At 33.7% G+C, this 19,752-nt stretch overlaps 1 protein-coding gene across 26 annotated transcripts in view; it reads left to right on the forward strand.

The window, feature by feature from the left end:
• HDAC9 (histone deacetylase 9) overlaps positions 1 to 19,752 on the forward strand; it is a 926,898-nt gene that overhangs the window by 502,842 nt on the left and 404,304 nt on the right. For 13 of the 26 annotated variants that reach the window (XM_079152285.1, XM_079152284.1, XM_079152283.1 and 10 more), the window contains 4 exons: positions 3,266 to 3,507; positions 7,432 to 7,597; positions 8,596 to 8,722; positions 10,974 to 11,095. In XM_079152285.1, coding sequence (XP_079008411.1) covers positions 3,266 to 3,507; positions 7,432 to 7,597; positions 8,596 to 8,722; positions 10,974 to 11,095 — 657 coding nt within the window. The remainder of the gene's footprint in view (positions 1 to 3,265; positions 3,508 to 7,431; positions 7,598 to 8,595; positions 8,723 to 10,973; positions 11,096 to 19,752) is intronic. The other 13 variants (XM_079152300.1, XM_079152294.1, XM_079152297.1 and 10 more) reach the window with 6 other exon arrangements.

Genomic DNA, 19,752 nt, shown 5'->3' on the forward strand with positions numbered 1-19,752 from the left:
TGGGATTTTTTTTCTTTGTCTTTTTTTTTTGGAAAAAAAATTTAAGGGTTTGATGTTTGTAGTTTATGGATAATAAGAATGCCAGTCAGAAGAGACTCCACTGTTTTTGAATTTTTACATTTTGTCTTTATTGAGTTAAAATCTGACCTTTGTTTATTGGGATTTACATGGAAAAACTGAAGGCCATAGTTTGGCCTTTTTAATGTACAAGTGAAATATGTCATTAACAGCCATTGCTTTGGGTTGGAATTATGCCAGCTCAAAATCTCATGTTACTGCAGTCCTTACTGAAAGTTCTACGTTGGACATTACAACTAAGAGATCTCATAGGCCATCATCCTCATCGGTTTTCAGACTTGTCACAATTAATTTCTTTCCTTTCGTAAACATTGTGTTTTAGAAGACATTGCCTATCAAACTACAGTTTATTAATGAATCATTTTCTTATTTTTATTAAAGTGTCACAAAAAGTGTCATCAATGCAAATCTCTGTTCAATACATGCAATTCTGAAAAATAACCAATATTAACAACCCAAGATTGACACTAGTTTACATGCACATACAATTCAAATGACATGCAAGCACATTTACAGCTTCAGTATTTGAAATCGTAACATCTACAGAAAGGATTTCTCTTAGGCTTTCTTAACATCAAAAATAGCTCTTAAATCCATATGGAATATTAACTTTGTATTCTCAGTGTAGAATCTGAAAATTGAAGTTAGGTACTTATAAGAGTAGTCAGAGTAGTAGTTGAATTTTTGAAAAATACAAAAAAGAGAAGAATCACTCATATTTCCATTCAAATTATAACTATACTCTATTCCCTGTATCACCAGTCTTTGCTGTTAGAATTCACAGGCCAATATGATTAAGAACCTAAATAGAATGTATACTTAGTGAGGGCTGGAATTTTTGTCTTTTCAAAAACTACTGAACCCCAACATATAGAATGAAGCTAGGGACTTTAAGGGGATCAGTAATATATATTTAGCATATTTGCTAAAATAATTTTATTTATGTCATTTAATTGTTGTAGTCTAGCTCTATTACTGTTTTTTCACTTCATGTTGTAACAGCATTTTTAATGTTCCCATAAACATTATTTTTAGTGATTACATATTTTTCTACCAAATTGATGTGACCTTTTTTTTAGTTGTAGATGGACACAAAACCTTTATTTATTTACTTATTTTATGTGGTGCTGAAGATCAAACCCAGTGACTCACATGTTCTAGGCAAATGCTGTACCACTGAGCTTCAACCCCAGCCCTGGATGAGACATATTTTACTTTGACATTTTCTTGTAGTTGGCGATTTCAATTATGGTAAAAATAATACTGCAGTAAACAATATGTAATTGAACTTGTCTTTTTTCTCCATTAGTATTATGTCTGTAAGATATATTTCCAGATTGGTAAATCTGAATCAAATGGTAGAAATATTTGACAACTCTTGACACATATCACCAAATGATTTTGCAGAAACTTTATATTGGTTGGCAGCACCACCTGCAATAAATAATTTGGTCACAGACTTATACTATACAATGGGGCATTATACACACAGATATATGCATATGAGTCATATATGATAATTAAATATGCTATTTTTTATTTACAATTCTCATTTCTTTACTAGTGAAGGTGATTTTCACTTGTTAAATTCTTATGCTTTTCTTTTTCTAGATATCTGTGTATTTATTTTCTAATATTTAATAGAAATTATACCATTTTATTTTCCTGTTTTTCCTTGTATTGATTTATTGTAATATATAAGAAATTTCCATTTTAATATAATTTTAAAAAGCAAATCCAAAATTTTTATTGAGAAATGTGCTATATGCTATAAATATTATGAATGAGTGATCTCATTTGAACCTTTCCAACCTTATTGTTACGGTCAGTGTAGATATCTCATTTTACAATGAGGGCACTGAGACCTAGGGGAGTCAATAATATCTTCAGGGTTGCATGGGTGAAAAAATGGGAACATTCAGAGTTTAGAATAGAAGTTGAAAACTAGCAGTCTGCATATTAGAATTGGATTATAGAAGCATTTTATTAAGTTCCCAGAATGTTTACCTTTTTGAAAAAATTTTCTATTAAAAATTTGTTCATCTTAATATGTATACTAGGTCTGAATTTTTTTTCCCATCAGTATTTGGTTGGATCTGAATAGTGACTCATTTGTTTCAAAGAGCCATAACATCCAGCTTTCATTCCAAAATTCCTGTTGTCTTAAATTTAACCTGTTTCATTTAATTATAAATATTTCCTGATTCCTGAGAGATCAAGTCAAACTCAAAATATTTCATGATCAGTTTGACATGGACACCGACCAATCAGAATGGATGCTAGTCGTAAACAGCTGGTGCATCTAGACATCACCCAGTCAGTGAGTGTTCCTGCTTACACTCCTTTAGGAAGCAGCTTTCTTATCTATTAGAAGTTGTACTCAGCACTTTACATGCATTCTCTCATTTGATTTTCATCAACTTAAATATTTTTTTCCATAGTTATTCTTAGATCAGCAGACCTTTCTTCCTTTGGTGGTTTAATGAACTATTACTTTCAGTTTCCTCATACTTCAGCTTTTTTATTTCAGGAATGAGGTTATGGAGATATAGATAATTACTACTTAAAGACCAGCACTTAGAAACTTGACTACTTTCATTCCTTGGTGTTTGACTTTGGCCACCCCTTTGCATCATTATTATGGTTAATTGACATTTTCCACATTTCATCTTACAGATTTGTATTCTTTCTTTGCTAGGCCTAATTACCCTGTGAATGTATTACAAGATTTACTTTTTAAGGTTGAATGTCTTTTGACTCTAATTTTTAAAAAGTTCATAAACATACAAACTGTTATAGAAGTTCTTTCTTCATGTATGACATCTTTTCCTTAATGCTGTCTAATTTCTTGGTCCTAAATTGACTTATTTTTTGTAAGTGGTCTAGTAGAATAATTTTATGAATGACTTTGATACCAGTGAACTCATCTTGTTGAACAAGGGAAGTGCAGGTGATTCAGGGCAGAGTACAAAATACTGAATGAAAGTTAGCATATGGTCCATTTATCAAAACTGACATACAAAAGCCTTTCTATCATGATTATAAAGAAGTGACTAGAGTCATTGACATAAGACTTGTTATATAGGGTATAGTGTAGTGTCTTTTTTGCTTGTTTCCAAATTATTGTATTAAGTTCCCATTCTCTTTTTCAAACCCACCATCCCTTTGTTTTTTTCTGGCTCTCTAGTGGATGTGAAGTCAGAGGTTCCTGTAGGTCTGGAGCCCATCTCGCCTTTAGACTTAAGGACAGACCTCAGGATGATGATGCCTGTGGTGGACCCTGTCGTCCGTGAAAAGCAACTTCAGCAAGAGTTACTTCTTATCCAGCAACAGCAACAAATCCAGAAGCAACTCCTGATAGCAGAGTTTCAGAAACAGCATGAGAACTTGACCCGGCAGCACCAGGCTCAGCTTCAGGAGCACATCAAGGTAGCAAATGTTTCTTTTGTCTCTGACCTTCTTAGTCAGGGTATCTGCACCATGACACAGGCATGGGAGAACACAGGGGAAAGTTTCACTGTGATTAAGACATGGATATATGACTTGAAGGAAAGTGCATTGTATTAGTGAAAACCCTGGGTAAGTACCTGCTAAAAACCTGCTTTGCTTCTTAGACCTCTATTATTCTTTTATCCTTTGGCTTAGCAGAATTAGCTGTAAGGAATAGTAACTTTTCCCTCTCATTTAGATTCTCTCCAATATGTGCATTACCCCATCTGCTCACCATCAAGAACCATGAACCTGGAAAGACCCATTTTATATTTATACAGAATCTGCATAAACAGTTTACCAGAAAGAATAAATCAGTCACCTTATGTGAACTGAGAGAACTTTTTTTTTTTCAGTGATGAGGCTTGAACTGAGCTTTTCATGTGACATGCTAGGCAAGTACACTGCCTCTGAGCCATTATGCCCCCAGCCCCTCTAGGAAGTTTTATATGGACAAACTGGTGAAAATATTACAATGTTTTTATAGGACCGTAGATAATATCTTATTAAAAGAAGTTTGAGAGTAGTTGACAATTTGTGATTTCGAGTTGTTTAAATTATTCCAGAAGAAGTAAATCCATACCCTATCCCAGAATTATTTTCATGATGTCCTGTTATCAAATTATTATAGATGCCACTATGTTTTCATTTTTTTTGTATCTTCAGAAAGAAATAATACTTTATTCATATTTTTCAACTATATGACAAAAATTTTTCAAAACAAACATCTTTTAATTTGGTTCAGTAAATGTTTTGTTTGAATTTATTATGACAATAATATAAAAGCAGCAGATATTTATGATAAAACTTTATTTTTATATCCAATTCCTTCAAAGATGACTTCACTATATGACAATTTATTAATATAATGAATTATGTGTTATATTTTATTAATCTGTATTCTAATCTGTTGCTTGCATATCAGGCACAACCACTGATGTGAGGCTGGTATAGATAACTAATCTTTGCTAATATTTTATAACTTTACCATGTTAATATCACAGTGGCTGGGAAGATAAAGCTATCCCCTTCCCTATGTTTCTTGTTGTACAAGGTATTTCCTTAGCCTGGAAGGTCTATATTATCTTATTTTCCTTTTAAAAAATACTCTTAAAATCTGATACAATATATAATTTTTTCTTTTACTAATGATCTTTACCAAAAGAACTCTTTCACATTATTGATGTAGAAAATACCTTAAAAGTAAGAATAAGGATTTACTTTTTGGTTCCTTATGGAATCTGTAGCTCATGGCTGTTTTTAAAATATGAGTAAACTTCATTCAGTTTAAAAAATTATTTTTGAATGAATGCTAAAGTATTGTTTTGATTTGACTTTGAAATAATAATGGGACCATTGATGCCTTGATCTCTTTCCTTAGTCCTCCCAGGTGTATTAGGTTGGAAGTGATGCATGAGGAAGATTTGTACTCTCCACCACAGTTGGTGAAGGAACTATATAGTTCATTTTACTTGTCTATGAGTCATGTTTCCCTGAATACAGGGCAGTGCCAATAAGTCATTAGCATATTAGTTGCTTGTCTTTAGGTTTCTTCTTTTCATTTTTATTTGGTGCCTTTGTAGTCATAAGATTAGTGTAATTTTTGGAAAATAGTTTATTATTTAATTTTACTCAGAAACTAATAATAGAAAGATGATAATTGCTTCTGTGGCACAAACAAAATGATATAGTGTAGTTTTATTGACATCTGGAAAATGTTGGAAAAGAGCTCTTAAGAGAATAAGGATTATGAGAAAGCTAAAAGGAAAATTTAGCTTTTAAAGTGATTTCCAAAGTAATGCATTCTTTTTCTCAGAAGCTAAAGACATATTTAAAATTTCCTTTAAAGATTAGGAAGTTACTTACGTTTTTAACTTTTTATTTTATTTTGTTCCTTTTTTATGGATAAGGCTAAAAGTTTATAGTTTTAATTCTCATTAAGATTTTATTTGCATGAGGAAGACACAGTACATGATGCTTTTTAACTCTCTTGCTTTAATAATCAACATCTGTTAGGCTAGGTTGCTCTTATCCCATTTTTCCATCTAGTAAGCTGAGGCAGAGATAGATCATGTAATTTTCCAAAGCTACACAGCATGAAAGTAGTTGCTCCAAGAGCTGTAGTCTTGTCTTACCTGCCTTCAAAGCTCCTAAATCACTCTGCCTTGCTCAGGGGTCAGAACATCTGGAAATAGATGGATGAAGTATTTTCTTTCTATTTTTTAAACTTCCTTCCTGCAGTCTTTGTAGTGAATAGTAGCTATGGTCTTTAGACTGTGTGCTTTTCTAGATTCCTAAGAGACTGAAGTGTGGTTGCATTGGGGCTTTGGATGAAGCTCCGAATCAATGTGACCAATCCTAATATCTGTGTAGAAGTGACATTGAAACAGCGTGTAAGCAGGGTTCATGAATTCTTAAGCAACAATGGAACATTTTAAAACATCCCTTAAGGGACTTGTGTGTTGATGCCACAGTGCCAAAGATTTTAATATGAAGAGTAACCAGAATTGCTTCTAACCGGGTCCTTTGCTAGTGGCAAGGCTGTCATGATTGACATGCCCAATTGCCTTCCTGTTGCTCCTGAGGGACCCTGATGCCATTCCACAGAGGTTTTAATTTTTGTTCTGTAACTTTTCAGTATAAAATTCAGAGGTTTAGGTACTAATCTAATATAAAAATAAATTATAATTTCATTAGTGTTGAAAGTTACAAATAGCAATAATAATGAAAACTAGTGTGGTTCAAACCTAAAAACTAAATTTTTATGCATTATGAATATGAAATGTGAGGAAGACTGTTCTCACACACGAGGAACTGAAGCTCTGAGTAGTTTAGTAACTTGTCAGGTCTCATACTAGTAATGTTGGAGGCTAAGTAGAACTCAGTGTCCAGTCATTCGTCAGTGGGCACATTTACTATTTTTCATAGATATACATTTCTCAGTCTAAAAGGAAGCTGACATCTTGACATAACTATTAGGAATATTTCATATTCATGTTATTCATTATTTAGAAGTGAATTCAAGGGACTCAGAAAGCCAAACAATAGAACGAGACAAACATCATTACCCTATGTACATGTATGAAGATGCAAATGGTATGACTCTACTTCATGTACAGCCAGAGAAATGATAGTTATACTCCATTTGTGTACAATGAATAAAAATAAAAAAGAAAGCCAAACAATAGGGCTTAGACTGTAGCTTCATAGAAGTGATTTCATTTTGATCAGTCTCTCATCTATAGGTTTTTATTTGCTACATGAGAGTCTAAAGACTTCTGCTATTTTGAAAGAAGAACCTATTATGAACCCTCAGATTACCTTAATCTATTGAGAACATTTTCTGTAAGGTTTTTGGCATTTTTAGCCTTCATTTTATTTCAGGTAAATTTCCCCAAACTAACTCATATCTCACCATTTTATTCACCTTGATTATTTTCATTTCTCAGGTAAAGAGCTGAAGATTTATATTATTTATTTATAAAGTGAGAGACTTTGTGAAATAGACTTCTGGGCAGTCCCTACATTTGCTAGTTTGTATATTTTATATGTACAAAGGGAAATTTCTCAGTGAACTAAAGACTTAATCAACAGAAACTAAAAGATATGAGTGCATTTGGTAATTGTCTTTGATAGGGAGACACAGGTAATGGAGTTAGCTAAAAACCTATCTGTCAATGATAGTAAGACCATCTTGACATTTAGTTGCTTGCCTTCAGATTTTCATACTGTTCAAAATGAGTGGGTAAAACTATGAACTAATGACAAGTTCCAAAAGCTCCTAGCATTTCAATTTTGGTCAGTCAGCAATGACTATGAAACCTAAAGAAATTGCACACTCTCATGTCTTTCTCTTCTCGCAAGTTGCAACAGGAACTTCTAGCCATAAAACAGCAACAAGAACTCCTAGAAAAGGAGCAGAAACTGGAGCAGCAGAGGCAAGAACAGGAAGTAGAGAGGCACCGCAGAGAACAGCAGCTTCCTCCTCTCAGAGGCAAAGATAGAGGACGAGAAAGTAAGAGGAACCAGGGTAAAAGATGGACTCTCTTCCCTCACCTTTAGCTGATCATCATTTGGAAAGAAGCCTGATAAAGAGTGGAATTAAATGTATCAAAACTGCCTGTGTTTAATTAAAAGAATAAATTATAGACAAGTGTAAATCTCTGACATTCACATATCAGCTCTCTATTCAATCTGCAAGGCATCTTAGGAAGTAAACGTAGCATTGGAAAGATGAGAATTTTTGTTCTTTTGGACCTTGAAAATAATGTCATACTAAAGCAGTCTTGTATAAGCCACACTGCTTAATAACAAAGTTGCATCCACATAGCCTCACTATCCTTTCTTTCCTCCTGACCAAATAATTAATAATTGCTCTGTAAGCCACATCTAGCCTCCATTTAGTTTGAATACTCAGACTTTGGGAAGATTTAAGGCAGCACACTTGAAAACGTTGCGTCCACAAGAGGGAGACAAATCCAAATAATTCCCGGTATTAGGTCAGTTCAAACTCAGGTCGTAGCGAGGTTTAAAATTTGATGACTTGAACTGAAATTGTCAGCAATATTTATTTGTTTAATGCTCAAAGGGGTTTTTAAAAATGTTAAGTTTTTCAAACTATAAACCCAGAAAAGATCATTTTAATGTATTTAAGGGCTCTGATATGGTCCCCCAAGAATCTTGATTTTTAAAACACAGTGTTTTGTTCCTCAGCAGTATTTTTTAAACTTAAAAAGACATTAATATTAATTCCAGGAATCCCCTTTCTGCAAAAGCAATTAAAGAACTCATTGAAGGTCTTTTGAAAATTGGCAGTTTAAGTAATAGTTGCAAAACATCACTGTGTCATTTTCTAAAGCCGATTTAGATTCTGGTTTCTTCTTTAATAGGAAAACTTTATATGCTGTGACCAGTTATGTTACTTCTTAATCTTTGTTAAATATTCTAGAGACATGAAAAGACAAGACTCACAATCAACATCTGTTTCTCTCTCTGGGGTGTGTGTGTGTGTGTGTGTGTGTGTTTCAGGGGCAGTGGCAAGTACAGAAGTAAAGCAGAAGCTTCAAGAATTCCTGTTGAGTAAATCAGCAACGAAAGACACTCCAACTAATGGAAAAAATCATTCCGTGAGCCGCCATCCCAAGCTCTGGTACACGTATGTTCAGTGTTTGGCTATTTTCATTCTCAGGGGTAAAGAGCACAGGTTCTGTATTTAGCTGAGCAGGGCGCAAATCCTGGGCCTGCCATTTCTCAGCTGTGTGGCTCTGGGCAAGTTCTTTGAATTCTCTAAGGATCAGTTTCCTTCTCCATAAAAAGAGGATAATAATAGTACCTGCCTTCTAGGGTTGCTGGGAAGGTCCTATGAAATAAGGTGATAAAGTTACTCATAACGGAGAGCAGTGCTTAATAAATGTTAGCATTTGTCATCGTGAGGACAAAGAAATATACATGTTCTTTGTTGAATGAATAACTGACAAATGGGGTGAGATATAGAAATGAATTTGTATTTTGAATTTTTCTATTCTCAGATGGTGCATCTGATATCTATATATAATTTCTAAAGATTTGGCAGATTGGAATTTATTTTATTTTTCTTGGCTTGATATAAAATGGAAGTGATGGCTATATTTAGATCCAAATGATTTTTGACTCAGTAAAAAAAAAAAAATGAAGGAAGGAAGAGAAAGAAGGAAAAGGAGGGGAAGAAAAGGGAGGTAGTTAAATAAATAAATCTTAAGTCTTCAGTGAGTGGTTTACCCCTCCCTGCCCACTATACCTCATTTCTTCTCACCCAGTAAAATAATAGTTTGACTTCTGACACATACACTGCTATGGTATTCAAGTTTTTATGGAATTGTATTTTCCCAAGTCCAGTAAAGAGATATTATGTAATATATAATTCTTCTTTCTATGAATATGAAGAATGTAGAAAATCAGAGCAAAGAACTGAAAGACAAATCACATTTGGATAATAGATTAATAGACAATGGTTTAATTTCTCTCATAAATGTGTTTACTGAGTGACTGTGGGATTTTAAATGAGTATTTTTTTTAATTGCTCACATCATCAAGGTTAGGAAGTAAATACTGTTACTTTATTATATGGAAATTGGGAACATCCCAAGAGGTGTTTTTATAGTTATTGTAATTATAAGTCTATTTTATAAGTATCTACCCTTTTTTGCATTCTGAATAAAAAGTAACAGGCAGATTACAGAATGTTTTACACATTTTAATGGTTTTTATAATCTCCATCATGAATGTCAGTTAACTTGAGAAACTGCTGAAATTTTCGAATGTTTAATCAACATCCCATAGTATTTGAAAAGAAACACAATTGTCAGCCAAAATTGTACTCATAATTTATAACTAATTCATACATACCTCAAAATTAAAGCCTGTTTTAAGAAAAGATAATACCATTTTGTACTTAGAAACAACCTCATGCAAATAATTCTCAACTGCAAAGTCTTTGTTCTCTTGAGTGTATTAAATGTGGCTCTCACATGTTATTTAGCAATCCATTCTTATTTACATGGAATTGAACTTCAATGGTGTCTACCTCCGGATAACCATAAATCATTAATCTGTGAATCTGAATTTAATATCATTATTACCAGCTATATGTAGGTGAAATACCCTTAAAACAGTCAATTCTTAAGAATGTATTATTCAAATAAATACTACTGGGAGAACAACCATTGTGTGGTGCTATGCCCTATTCACTGTTTTCATTGTATGTAACAATTGTAGATGTTAATAGCTGCTGGGTGGTCTCTTTCAGTCCTACGAAGTACTTTCCAGTAGCACAGTGCATCTTTTTCAGTGTAGACACCCAAGAAAGAAAAATATTTTTGAAATTTAGTTTCATATTGAAGAATGTAATCTTCATTCCCACCTCTGAAACTATTATAGAACTCAGGAGACCTGGGACTTTTGGCAAAGTAACATCTTTTCACTAAAGAAGTTATCCTTAAGTACTTGAATGTGCTCTCTAGCAATTTTTAAAGAAGTCCTCATATATGTTTCCACCTTAGTTGTTCTACATTGATGACTAAAAAGGATCCAGATGATGACGTTTTTCACTAGTATAGCTCTCAAGAAAACATGCGCAATAATCTCAAATTATCAAAAACTCTGGCTTTTGGTAAATTCTTTTTAGGGGGGTGAGCTTTTCTATGTGACTATGTGACCAAACACACGATGGGCATTCTTAGGAATCCTGCATTACTCCATAACATACTGCTATAGTGAACGTGGTTACATGAGGCTGTGGTTTGTATACACTGGGAAGAAAGAACATAAACACAGCTGAGGCGCGTGTACAGCATGTGCAACTGATTATTGCTGACCAACATGCAGTAAAAACTCCAGCGTCAATGGTGAACCTTCTTTGTCTTCTGCAGGGCTGCCCACCACACATCATTGGATCAAAGCTCTCCACCCCTTAGTGGAACATCTCCATCCTACAAATACACATTACCAGGAGCACAAGATACCAAGGATGATTTTCCCCTTCGAAAAACTGGTAAGTTGGCTTAACATAAACCCACTTGCTCTTCCATTACTTATCTGTTGTTTTATTTTGTAGCCTTGAGAGGAAAATCAAAGAGTTTGAACTATAGGTATTACACCTTCCTTCCCCTGCACCCACCACACACAAATATGCAAACATGGTTGCATGCACAGGCAAACACAAACAGTACCCCCCCACACCCTCCAACACACTTACCTACGTATTTCTATCAGAATACCTTTTTAAAATTTAAAAGATAATCATATTTCGTTATTAGCCACTTATTTTCCTATTCACAATAAAGAATAGAGTAACAGAAAATAGAAATTTGATACCTCAGAAAATGTAACTGTTTTCTATTTCCAATAGTGAAGGCCTTTACTAGCCTCCACTAACTGTTTTTCTCCTGAGTCTTAATAATTTTCTATAAAAATGGGTGTAAAAACTTTATTTTGCCTGAAAAATATTTTTTAAATTTTAAATTTTAATTGCTTATGTGGTGAAAACAGGTAAGGCCAAGGCTGTCTTTCTGAGTAAGTGACTTGCCTAATGTCTCATAGATTGAAGAACTGAGAACAAGAATTTGGACCTTATTATCTCATATTAAAATTTATTTAGAGGAACTGGCATATTAAAGCTTCTATTTAGAATTTAGTAAAATTCCCAGTAGATCTAAGGACTGTGTTTGTTTTCCCATCGTCTCCTTTCTGAGCTTTCTGAGATGTGTATATTTAATGTGTTATGTGCTTTTATCACAATAAGTATATTTAAACATTATTTAGATATACATTTTGTATACATTCTGTTCTAAATCTTATGAGGTTTGCCAAGTACAGCTTTTAGAGAAGATGGTTGTCAATTTTAAAAATTTATATTTAAAACTGATCTGAAAAGCATTTTTAAAAGATAGTTTAGTCTACTTTATTTTACTCAGGACTACTTTAAGAAGTATAAATCTCTGTATATAAAAATCTACAGAGTAATAATGATTTCAAATAGTTATATTCATTTTCCCAAGAAATTTTGAGTAATTAAAATGGATATAGATTTTAAAAACATGTATTGAAGCTATTTTTGTCTTATAGTTTACCTGCAGCATAACAAAGATTTAAAAATAAAATCAATCATGAATAAAAATATATTATCCAACTCTAGCTCATATCATGCCAGATTCTGAGAAAGGATGGTTACATGTCACAAAGCAATCTGTGCCTTTTTATTTTCATAGTCTAAAGGGTTTTGTGTTTCTAAAATAAGAGGTATAGAAAAATACTTCAATAGAAGCCTATACAAATTCATGAATGACTGAGTTTTACATATTGTATCAGTATTTCTCACTATAACCAACAAATCATATGACCTTTCTTATAAATAAACTTCTCTGCGATAAAAGGAAGAAAGCAAAGAGTAGCCTTTATGTATTTCAAAAACATGAAATATAGTTTATGAAAGTTGATCTCTAAAGGACATGAGACTTAGAATGTGGGGACTTTGATCTACAACCTTTACATTTAGTTTCACCAGTGGCCTGTGGAGGAGTTATGGACGGAGATTATGTGAATATTGCCCCAGGTCTCAGGGAGTCACTGACATGCAAGAACCCAAGGAGTCACTAAAGGGAAAGAAAATACTGAGTCCCCTTATGGCAGGTTACTGATGAGTGATATAGTTACATTCACAGAGAAAGACTTCTGTCCTGCTGAGCACACAGCCTTTGAATATATTCTTACCACTGGGAAATTGAAAACTGACTGCAGAACTGACATTGTCTTTGAAAAGAAGTGGCATTTGGGACCTGCAAGCATCCAGAAAGAAAATCTGATCTTTTTCAAAACTTAGGGATAAGTACTAAAAACACATACTTTGTCTCTGTTTCCATGAGAACAGGTTAGGGTTTTTCCTCTCTGAAGAATGAAGACCAAGCTGTTAATTTATTCTCATTGAAATTCTCAGTTCCCAACACAATTCAAGAGAAATTTTGATCAGGATAGATGTTACACACTCTTATTGAAATCTTCGCAAATGTGCAAGACATTTTCTGTGCCTGTTTATATGATATATAATAATAGTGAAAATCCCTGGCTCTTTTGAGTAATATATTTTCTGTATTTGTCCAGTATTTCAAGTTTCTTCCTTTTATATTGAAAATCTGATATTTATGAAGTGTCAGGCTGTTGATCTGTAAAACCAAACATTTTCAAGCATTGTAGCAATAAAGTTCTTGAACAGCCGTTAATACTTTAATATCTCTATAGGGGTTTCAAAATATTCCTAATTCAATTCCCATTGTCTGTTTAAGAAAAGTATGATATAATTAAATACAGATGTTTTCTACACGCTATCTAAAATACTTAGAGATATCCTTCGTTAATTACAAATAGGCAGAACTTTTCCAAGTCTTAGAAATTTAATACATTTGGGGTATTGCCAATTCTGTTGTGAGAAAATTTAGACATGTATTTGTGCTCAATAGAAGAGCATTGATATACTGTCAGATAGTAATTTTTATTAAAGCATTTGTTGTATTTCAGTGATTCAAAAGTCATTATTAAAAAGTAAACTATAAAATTTTACCATAATTAAGCAGTTAATGATTGGGGAAACTGTTGAAGGTAACATTTGTGTGAAACCATATCACATTACATCGAATCTGTGGGGCTGAAGATGTAGCTCAGTGGTACAGCACTTGCCTGGTATGCATGAGGCCCTGGGTTCCATCGCCAGCACCACAAAAATTAAAAATAAATAAATAAATCAACTCTACATCAGTGTCATAGATCACATAGCAAAAATACCAGAACAGTTATTATATAATCATTCTTTGTTGTTGAAGCTAGATTATCCACTACTATTTTCTACTTGAGTTTCATTGAACTCTGTCTCAGACTTAAAAGAGGTTGTTGAGTGAATTCTATCTTTTGATCTGCATATGATACTAAATACTTCTAATTTCTTTTAAATCAACATCAGTACTTATTTACCAATGTATATTAATAAGATTTAAGAGAGGAAAACTGGAACCAGAATAAGAAAAGTCCTAATGACCTTAAATTGATTAAGGTAGCCCCAGGGATGTCCCGTAAGCTGTGAGCACAATTTGGAATCTCTCTTGACCTTTTAGCCCCCTCCACCCCCACCCCCAGTGACAACCAGGAACAGTCAACTGTAGAAGTCTCATTTGCCTGCAGAAATCTGACCTTTGTCTTGCAAAGTGGACCTTTACTTCCTTCCCCTTAGGAGAATCATTGTTGCCCCTAGAATCTGGGCATTTGAGAAACATCAGAATAATACTAATATAGTTGACTCTAATCATGCTGATTTCCAGTTTACTTTGCTTTTAAATGTGGAAATTAGGTGTCTTTTATTCCTTCACAACAAGGAACATCAAAGCTTTATGTAATTGATTTTGAAGTGGAGAATAACATAACTGGTTTTCATTTTTACATTTTTTGCCCACACTTAAAGTAGCACTTCCTTCTAGAATTACACTCTGTGAATCCTTTTGTTCATAATACAAGATGTGTTGATAGGGAAATTTGGAATAGTTTACTGAACTTTATGCTTTGGCTGAAAATAGTACTATTCTTATAGTAGGTGACTTTCCCCCCCTTATATAACACACTGATGGACAGATAATAAACTTCAAAGTAGGGAATGGAAGCTTCTAGATCCAGGCACTTTTTAAATAGTCATATTTCTCACAGAGATACTGAATATGTGGTGACTTTGAGCTGACCTTCAGAACCATTTATTGTGGATTTTGTTCCAATGAGTGTGCGCATATGTTTCATAAAATATTATGGTAAAAATTTCTGGAGGTTTTATGCTCCATTATACTATTGAGGGCTTACCCAGTGAACTTTGCCTTTCTTTGAATGTTATAGTCTTTCCATTTAATACTTCTGAACAAAGCAAGCAGGCTGGGTAGATTAACCTCTTAAAGTGCACAAGTCATATAAAGCTTGGCTTGGACTAATAAGACTGTTCCAGCCCTACTGAAATATTCATTTTAATAGTCAGCAACACTAGAATAAGACTCTAAGATGGAAGGGATCCAAACATAAGTTAAGGTTTTGGAAGGCCAATGGCATTTTCCACACTGAGTAAATTGGAAAGGAGGCAGAGATGAGATATATAGCTTTATAAATCTCCCCTTGGTATAGCAGTCAGCAGTTATGTTGTGGTACCTTGGTGACCTATTCAAGGTATTATAATCCAAAGTGAACACAAGGAAATTTTTTAAAAGCCTTAAGATCTCTCTTTCTCTTTCTTCCTCTCCTCCTCCTCCTGCTTCTCTACCTTTGTCATTGTATACAAACACATGTTCTCCTGTGTGTTCATGCACACGGTTCTTCCAAGATAGCAGTAATTTAGCACTTATGCCTACAAAAATACTTGCTCAGAGTATTATCTCAGATTGATAAACACTGGCGCATTTTCATGTGTCTTAGTATTAGCTACATTGTTGCAGTGAATCTTGCTAAACACTACTGAAATATCCTCCTCATGTAAATTTTATACCAGTTTTCTCAGAACTGAGAAGTGTGGCACTGTGACAAAGGCTTAGAATCCACATATACCCGTGTGAAATCTGTGTCCCCAAGCCTGGATGATGTAGCCTCTCTGGGATTTGCTTCCCTGGTCATAAAGTAGAGAGAATGGTTGCACATAACTGACACCGTTAACTTGAGGATTCAGCTGCATGTATTCATGTAGAGCACTGATGACCACGCCTAGGATTTAAGGGGTGCTTATTCTTTATCTTATTTTTAAAAAATTTGTTCTTGAAGAGAGTAGTTTGACATTATATACATACATGGAGTATTTTATTCTTATTAGGATCCCATTCTTGTGGTTGTACATGAAATGGAGTTTCACCGAGAGTATATTCATATATGAACATAGGAATGTTACGTCTGATTCATTCTACTGGCTTTCCTATTCCTATCTCCCCTCCCTTCCCTTCATTTCCCTTTGTCTAATTCACGAAACCTCTATTCTTCTGTCCTGGAGTGCTTATTCTTGATTTTAGGTTATAGCTACTAAGGAATTTAAGTTTCATTTATTTTCATTACATCAAAATTAAACCTCTTTTTGTTGTGGAAAGTCATTTTAAGATTTTTCTATTCCTTCACCTTTATTGATAAAACAAGTAAGCTGAGGACAAAGCTTTTCTTTTTAAGCTATGTGCAACTTGCAAGCCTAATGTCAAAATGGGAATAAAGGTTTTTGAATTTGCGTATTCCCTGGCATTTAAGATCCCAGTGTGGTGTCCAAAAGTAGCAGCAGCTTGTTGCATTTCTTTACCATATGAGGAGCTCTAATTGATGCTCTGTGCTTACAAGGGCCAAACTGAATTTTAATTTCTTCTTCACATTTTTTGAAACTAATTGAATTTTTAGAACAGTTTTAGATCATAGAAAGATAAAGCAGATAATACAAAGTTCCTTTGTTGACCGCTGTCTTCCACTATTAATACATTGAAGTATGAACCTCTGTTTACACATTATTAATATGGTCCACGGTTTACATTAAGGTTTACTCTGTTGTAAAGTTCAGTGGTTAGTAATTACAAAATGTCATGTTATGGTTTAGATATTAGGTATTTCCCAGAAGCTCATATGGAGACATGCAAGAAAGTGTAGAGGTTAAATGATTGGATTATGAGAGCCTTAACCTTATCAGTGCATTAATTCCCTGAAAGGAATTAACTAGGTAGTAACTGTAGGCAGGCAGAGTATGGCTAGAGGAGGTGGATCACTGGGGGCATGCTTTGGGGTTCATATTTTCTTTGTGGTGAAGAGAGCAGTCTCTCTCTCTGCTTTCTTATTGCCATGTCCTTAGCTGCTTTCCTCCACCACACTCTTCCGCCATCATGTTCCACCTCACCTAGGGCCCAAAGCAATGGAGCCAGCTATGTGTGGACTGAGACCTCTGAAACTGTGAGTGCCAAATACTCTTTCCTCCTCTAAAATTGTTCTTATCAGGTTTTTGGTCACAGCATCGGAAAAACTAACTTAAACACCACCATTATAGTATAATGCAGAATAGTTTCACTCTCTTAAAAATTCTCTATGCTTTGCACTTTATCTGTTCTTTCCTCCCCACATCCAACCCCTGGTAACTAGTAATCTTTTAATTATCTCGATCATTTTGCCTTTTGCAAAATATCATGTAGTTAGAATCATACTATATGTGGACTTTTCAGACTGACTTCTTCTACTTAGAAAATGCATTTTTGATTCTTCCTTGTCTTTTTCTGACTTGAAGTTTATTTATCTTTGAATAATATTCCACTTGTATAGCGAAACTATGAAATCAACCTAGGTATCCTTCAACAGATGAATGGATAGAGAAAATGTTGTATATGTATATGATGAAATATTACTTAATTTTAAAGAATAAACTTATGGCATTTGCTGGTTAATGTATGGAGTTAGAGAATATCATGCTAAGCGAAAAAAACCAAACCCAAAAAATCAAAGACCAAATGTTTTCTCTGACATACCAATGTTAATTCACAATAAGGGTGTGAAGCTAGGAAAGAATAACGTTACTTTAGATTAGGTAGAGGGAAGTGAAGGGAGGGGAAGGGGTTTGAGGGTAGGAAAGATAGTAGAGTAAAACAGACATTACCTCATGTACATGTATGACTGCATGACTGATAAGGTCCTGCAATATGTGCAGTTAGAGAAATGGGAGGTTGTGGTCTATTTATGTATGATTTATCAAAATGCATAAATGCATTCTACTGTCATGTATAACTAATTAGAACAAATTTAAAAAACTTAAAAAATATTCCATTTTGTGGTTGAACTATAGTTCGTTTATTGAAGGACATTTTGGTTGCTTCCAAGTTGTGGTGATTGTCAATAAAGCTCATATAAACATTTGTATGCAGAATTTTTTGTGAACCTGTTTTTAATTCAATTGGGTGAATATGTAGGAGCATGTTAGCTGGATCTTATGGTAAGAATTTTTTGTGTGTGTGTGTAAAAACTACTACACTTGTCAGATTCAGCATTTTGCAGATAGTTCCCCTAATCTGTGATTTGTCTCAATTCACTTATTGATGTCCTTCATGGCAAAGAAGGTTCTAATTTTAATGAAGTTAAATGTATTAGCAATATCATTTGTGGATTATGCTTTTAACTTTATATCGAAGAACTTACTGTCAAACCCATGTCACCTAGATTTTCTCTTATGCTATTTTACAAAAATTTTGCAAGGTTGAACATTACATTTAGATCAGTGTTAATTTTAGTGAAATATATAAGGTCTTTATTTAGATTCATTACTTTGCATATGAAGACCTAACATTGCCAGCAACACTTGTCAAAAGGGCTTCCATCTATTTTCCAGTGAATTGCTTAGCTCCTTTATCAAAGGATATATGACTGTATTTGTGTGGGCTTATTTCTGGACTCTATTTTGTTCCATTGGTCTGTTTGTTTTTGCTTTGCCAATACCACACTGTCTTGATCACTGAAGCTTTATGGTAGTTCTTAAAGTCAGGTAATATTGTCCTCAAGTTCTTCTTTGCTAGAAGGTTGTCTTATCTGTCTTTTACCTTTCCATTTTAAAATGTTTGTTTATAGCTACCAAATAACTTACTGAGATCTTGACTGGGGTTATGTTGAATCTATATTTCAGGTAGGGAAGAATTCTCATATGAACTATACTGAATTCTATCCATGAAGGCAAATAATCTTTTCCACTTAGAATTTTTTGGGTTTTTTCAAAGTTTTATTGTTTTCCTCATTTAAATTCTATATATTTGTTAGATTTATTCTTAACTATTTTGGTTTTTGGTATTATTATTAATGTTATTATGTTTTTAATTTCAAATTCTATTAGTTCACTACTAGTATATAGAAAAGCAGTTGACTTCTGAATATTAACCTTGTATGTTGCTGGGGGCATAGTTCTGTGTGCTTAGCATGTGTTGTGTGAGACTGGTTTCAACCCCCAGCACCAAAAAAAAAAAAAAAAGGAAAAAAAACCTCGTTTCTTGCAGACTTGCCATAATAGTTAATTGGTTCCAACAGTTTTGTTGTCATTGTTGATGTTTTGAGATTTTTCTACAGATGATCATGTGATTTGTGAACAAACATGGTTTTTTCTTTATTTTCAATCTGTATACATTTGGTTTGTTTTTCATGTCTCATTGCATTAAGTTGGACATTCCGAGTGATGTCAAATAGGAGAGGTAAGAGGGAAACAGCCTTGCCTTGTTATCTGTCATAGCAAACTGCATCTTTTTCCCCATCATTTCAATTTGTTGTTAACTATAGATTGTATATTTGTGTTCTTTATCAAAATGAGGAGTTTTCCTTTCCTGAGAATCATTATAAATTGGATTTTGTCAAATACTTTTTCTGCATCAGTATGATCATGTGAATTTTCTTTTTTCAACTGGTTGTTGTGATAGATTACATGAACTAATTTGCAGATGTTGAACCAGCCTCATGTGTCTGGAATAAATCCCATTTGCTTTTGTTGCATAATATTTTTATATCGTTGTGTTTGATTTGATAATACTTTATTGAAAATTTTTGGATCTATGTTCATGAGAGATATGAGTATAGAAATATATCTATTCCTATAATGTCTTTATCTGGTTTTAGTAGTATAATAATGCCAATCTCATAGAATGAACTAAAATATTC

This window comes from Sciurus vulgaris (assembly GCF_902686455.1).
Source record: "Sciurus vulgaris genome assembly, chromosome: 8".
NCBI classification, from domain to species: domain Eukaryota; kingdom Metazoa; phylum Chordata; class Mammalia; order Rodentia; family Sciuridae; genus Sciurus; species Sciurus vulgaris.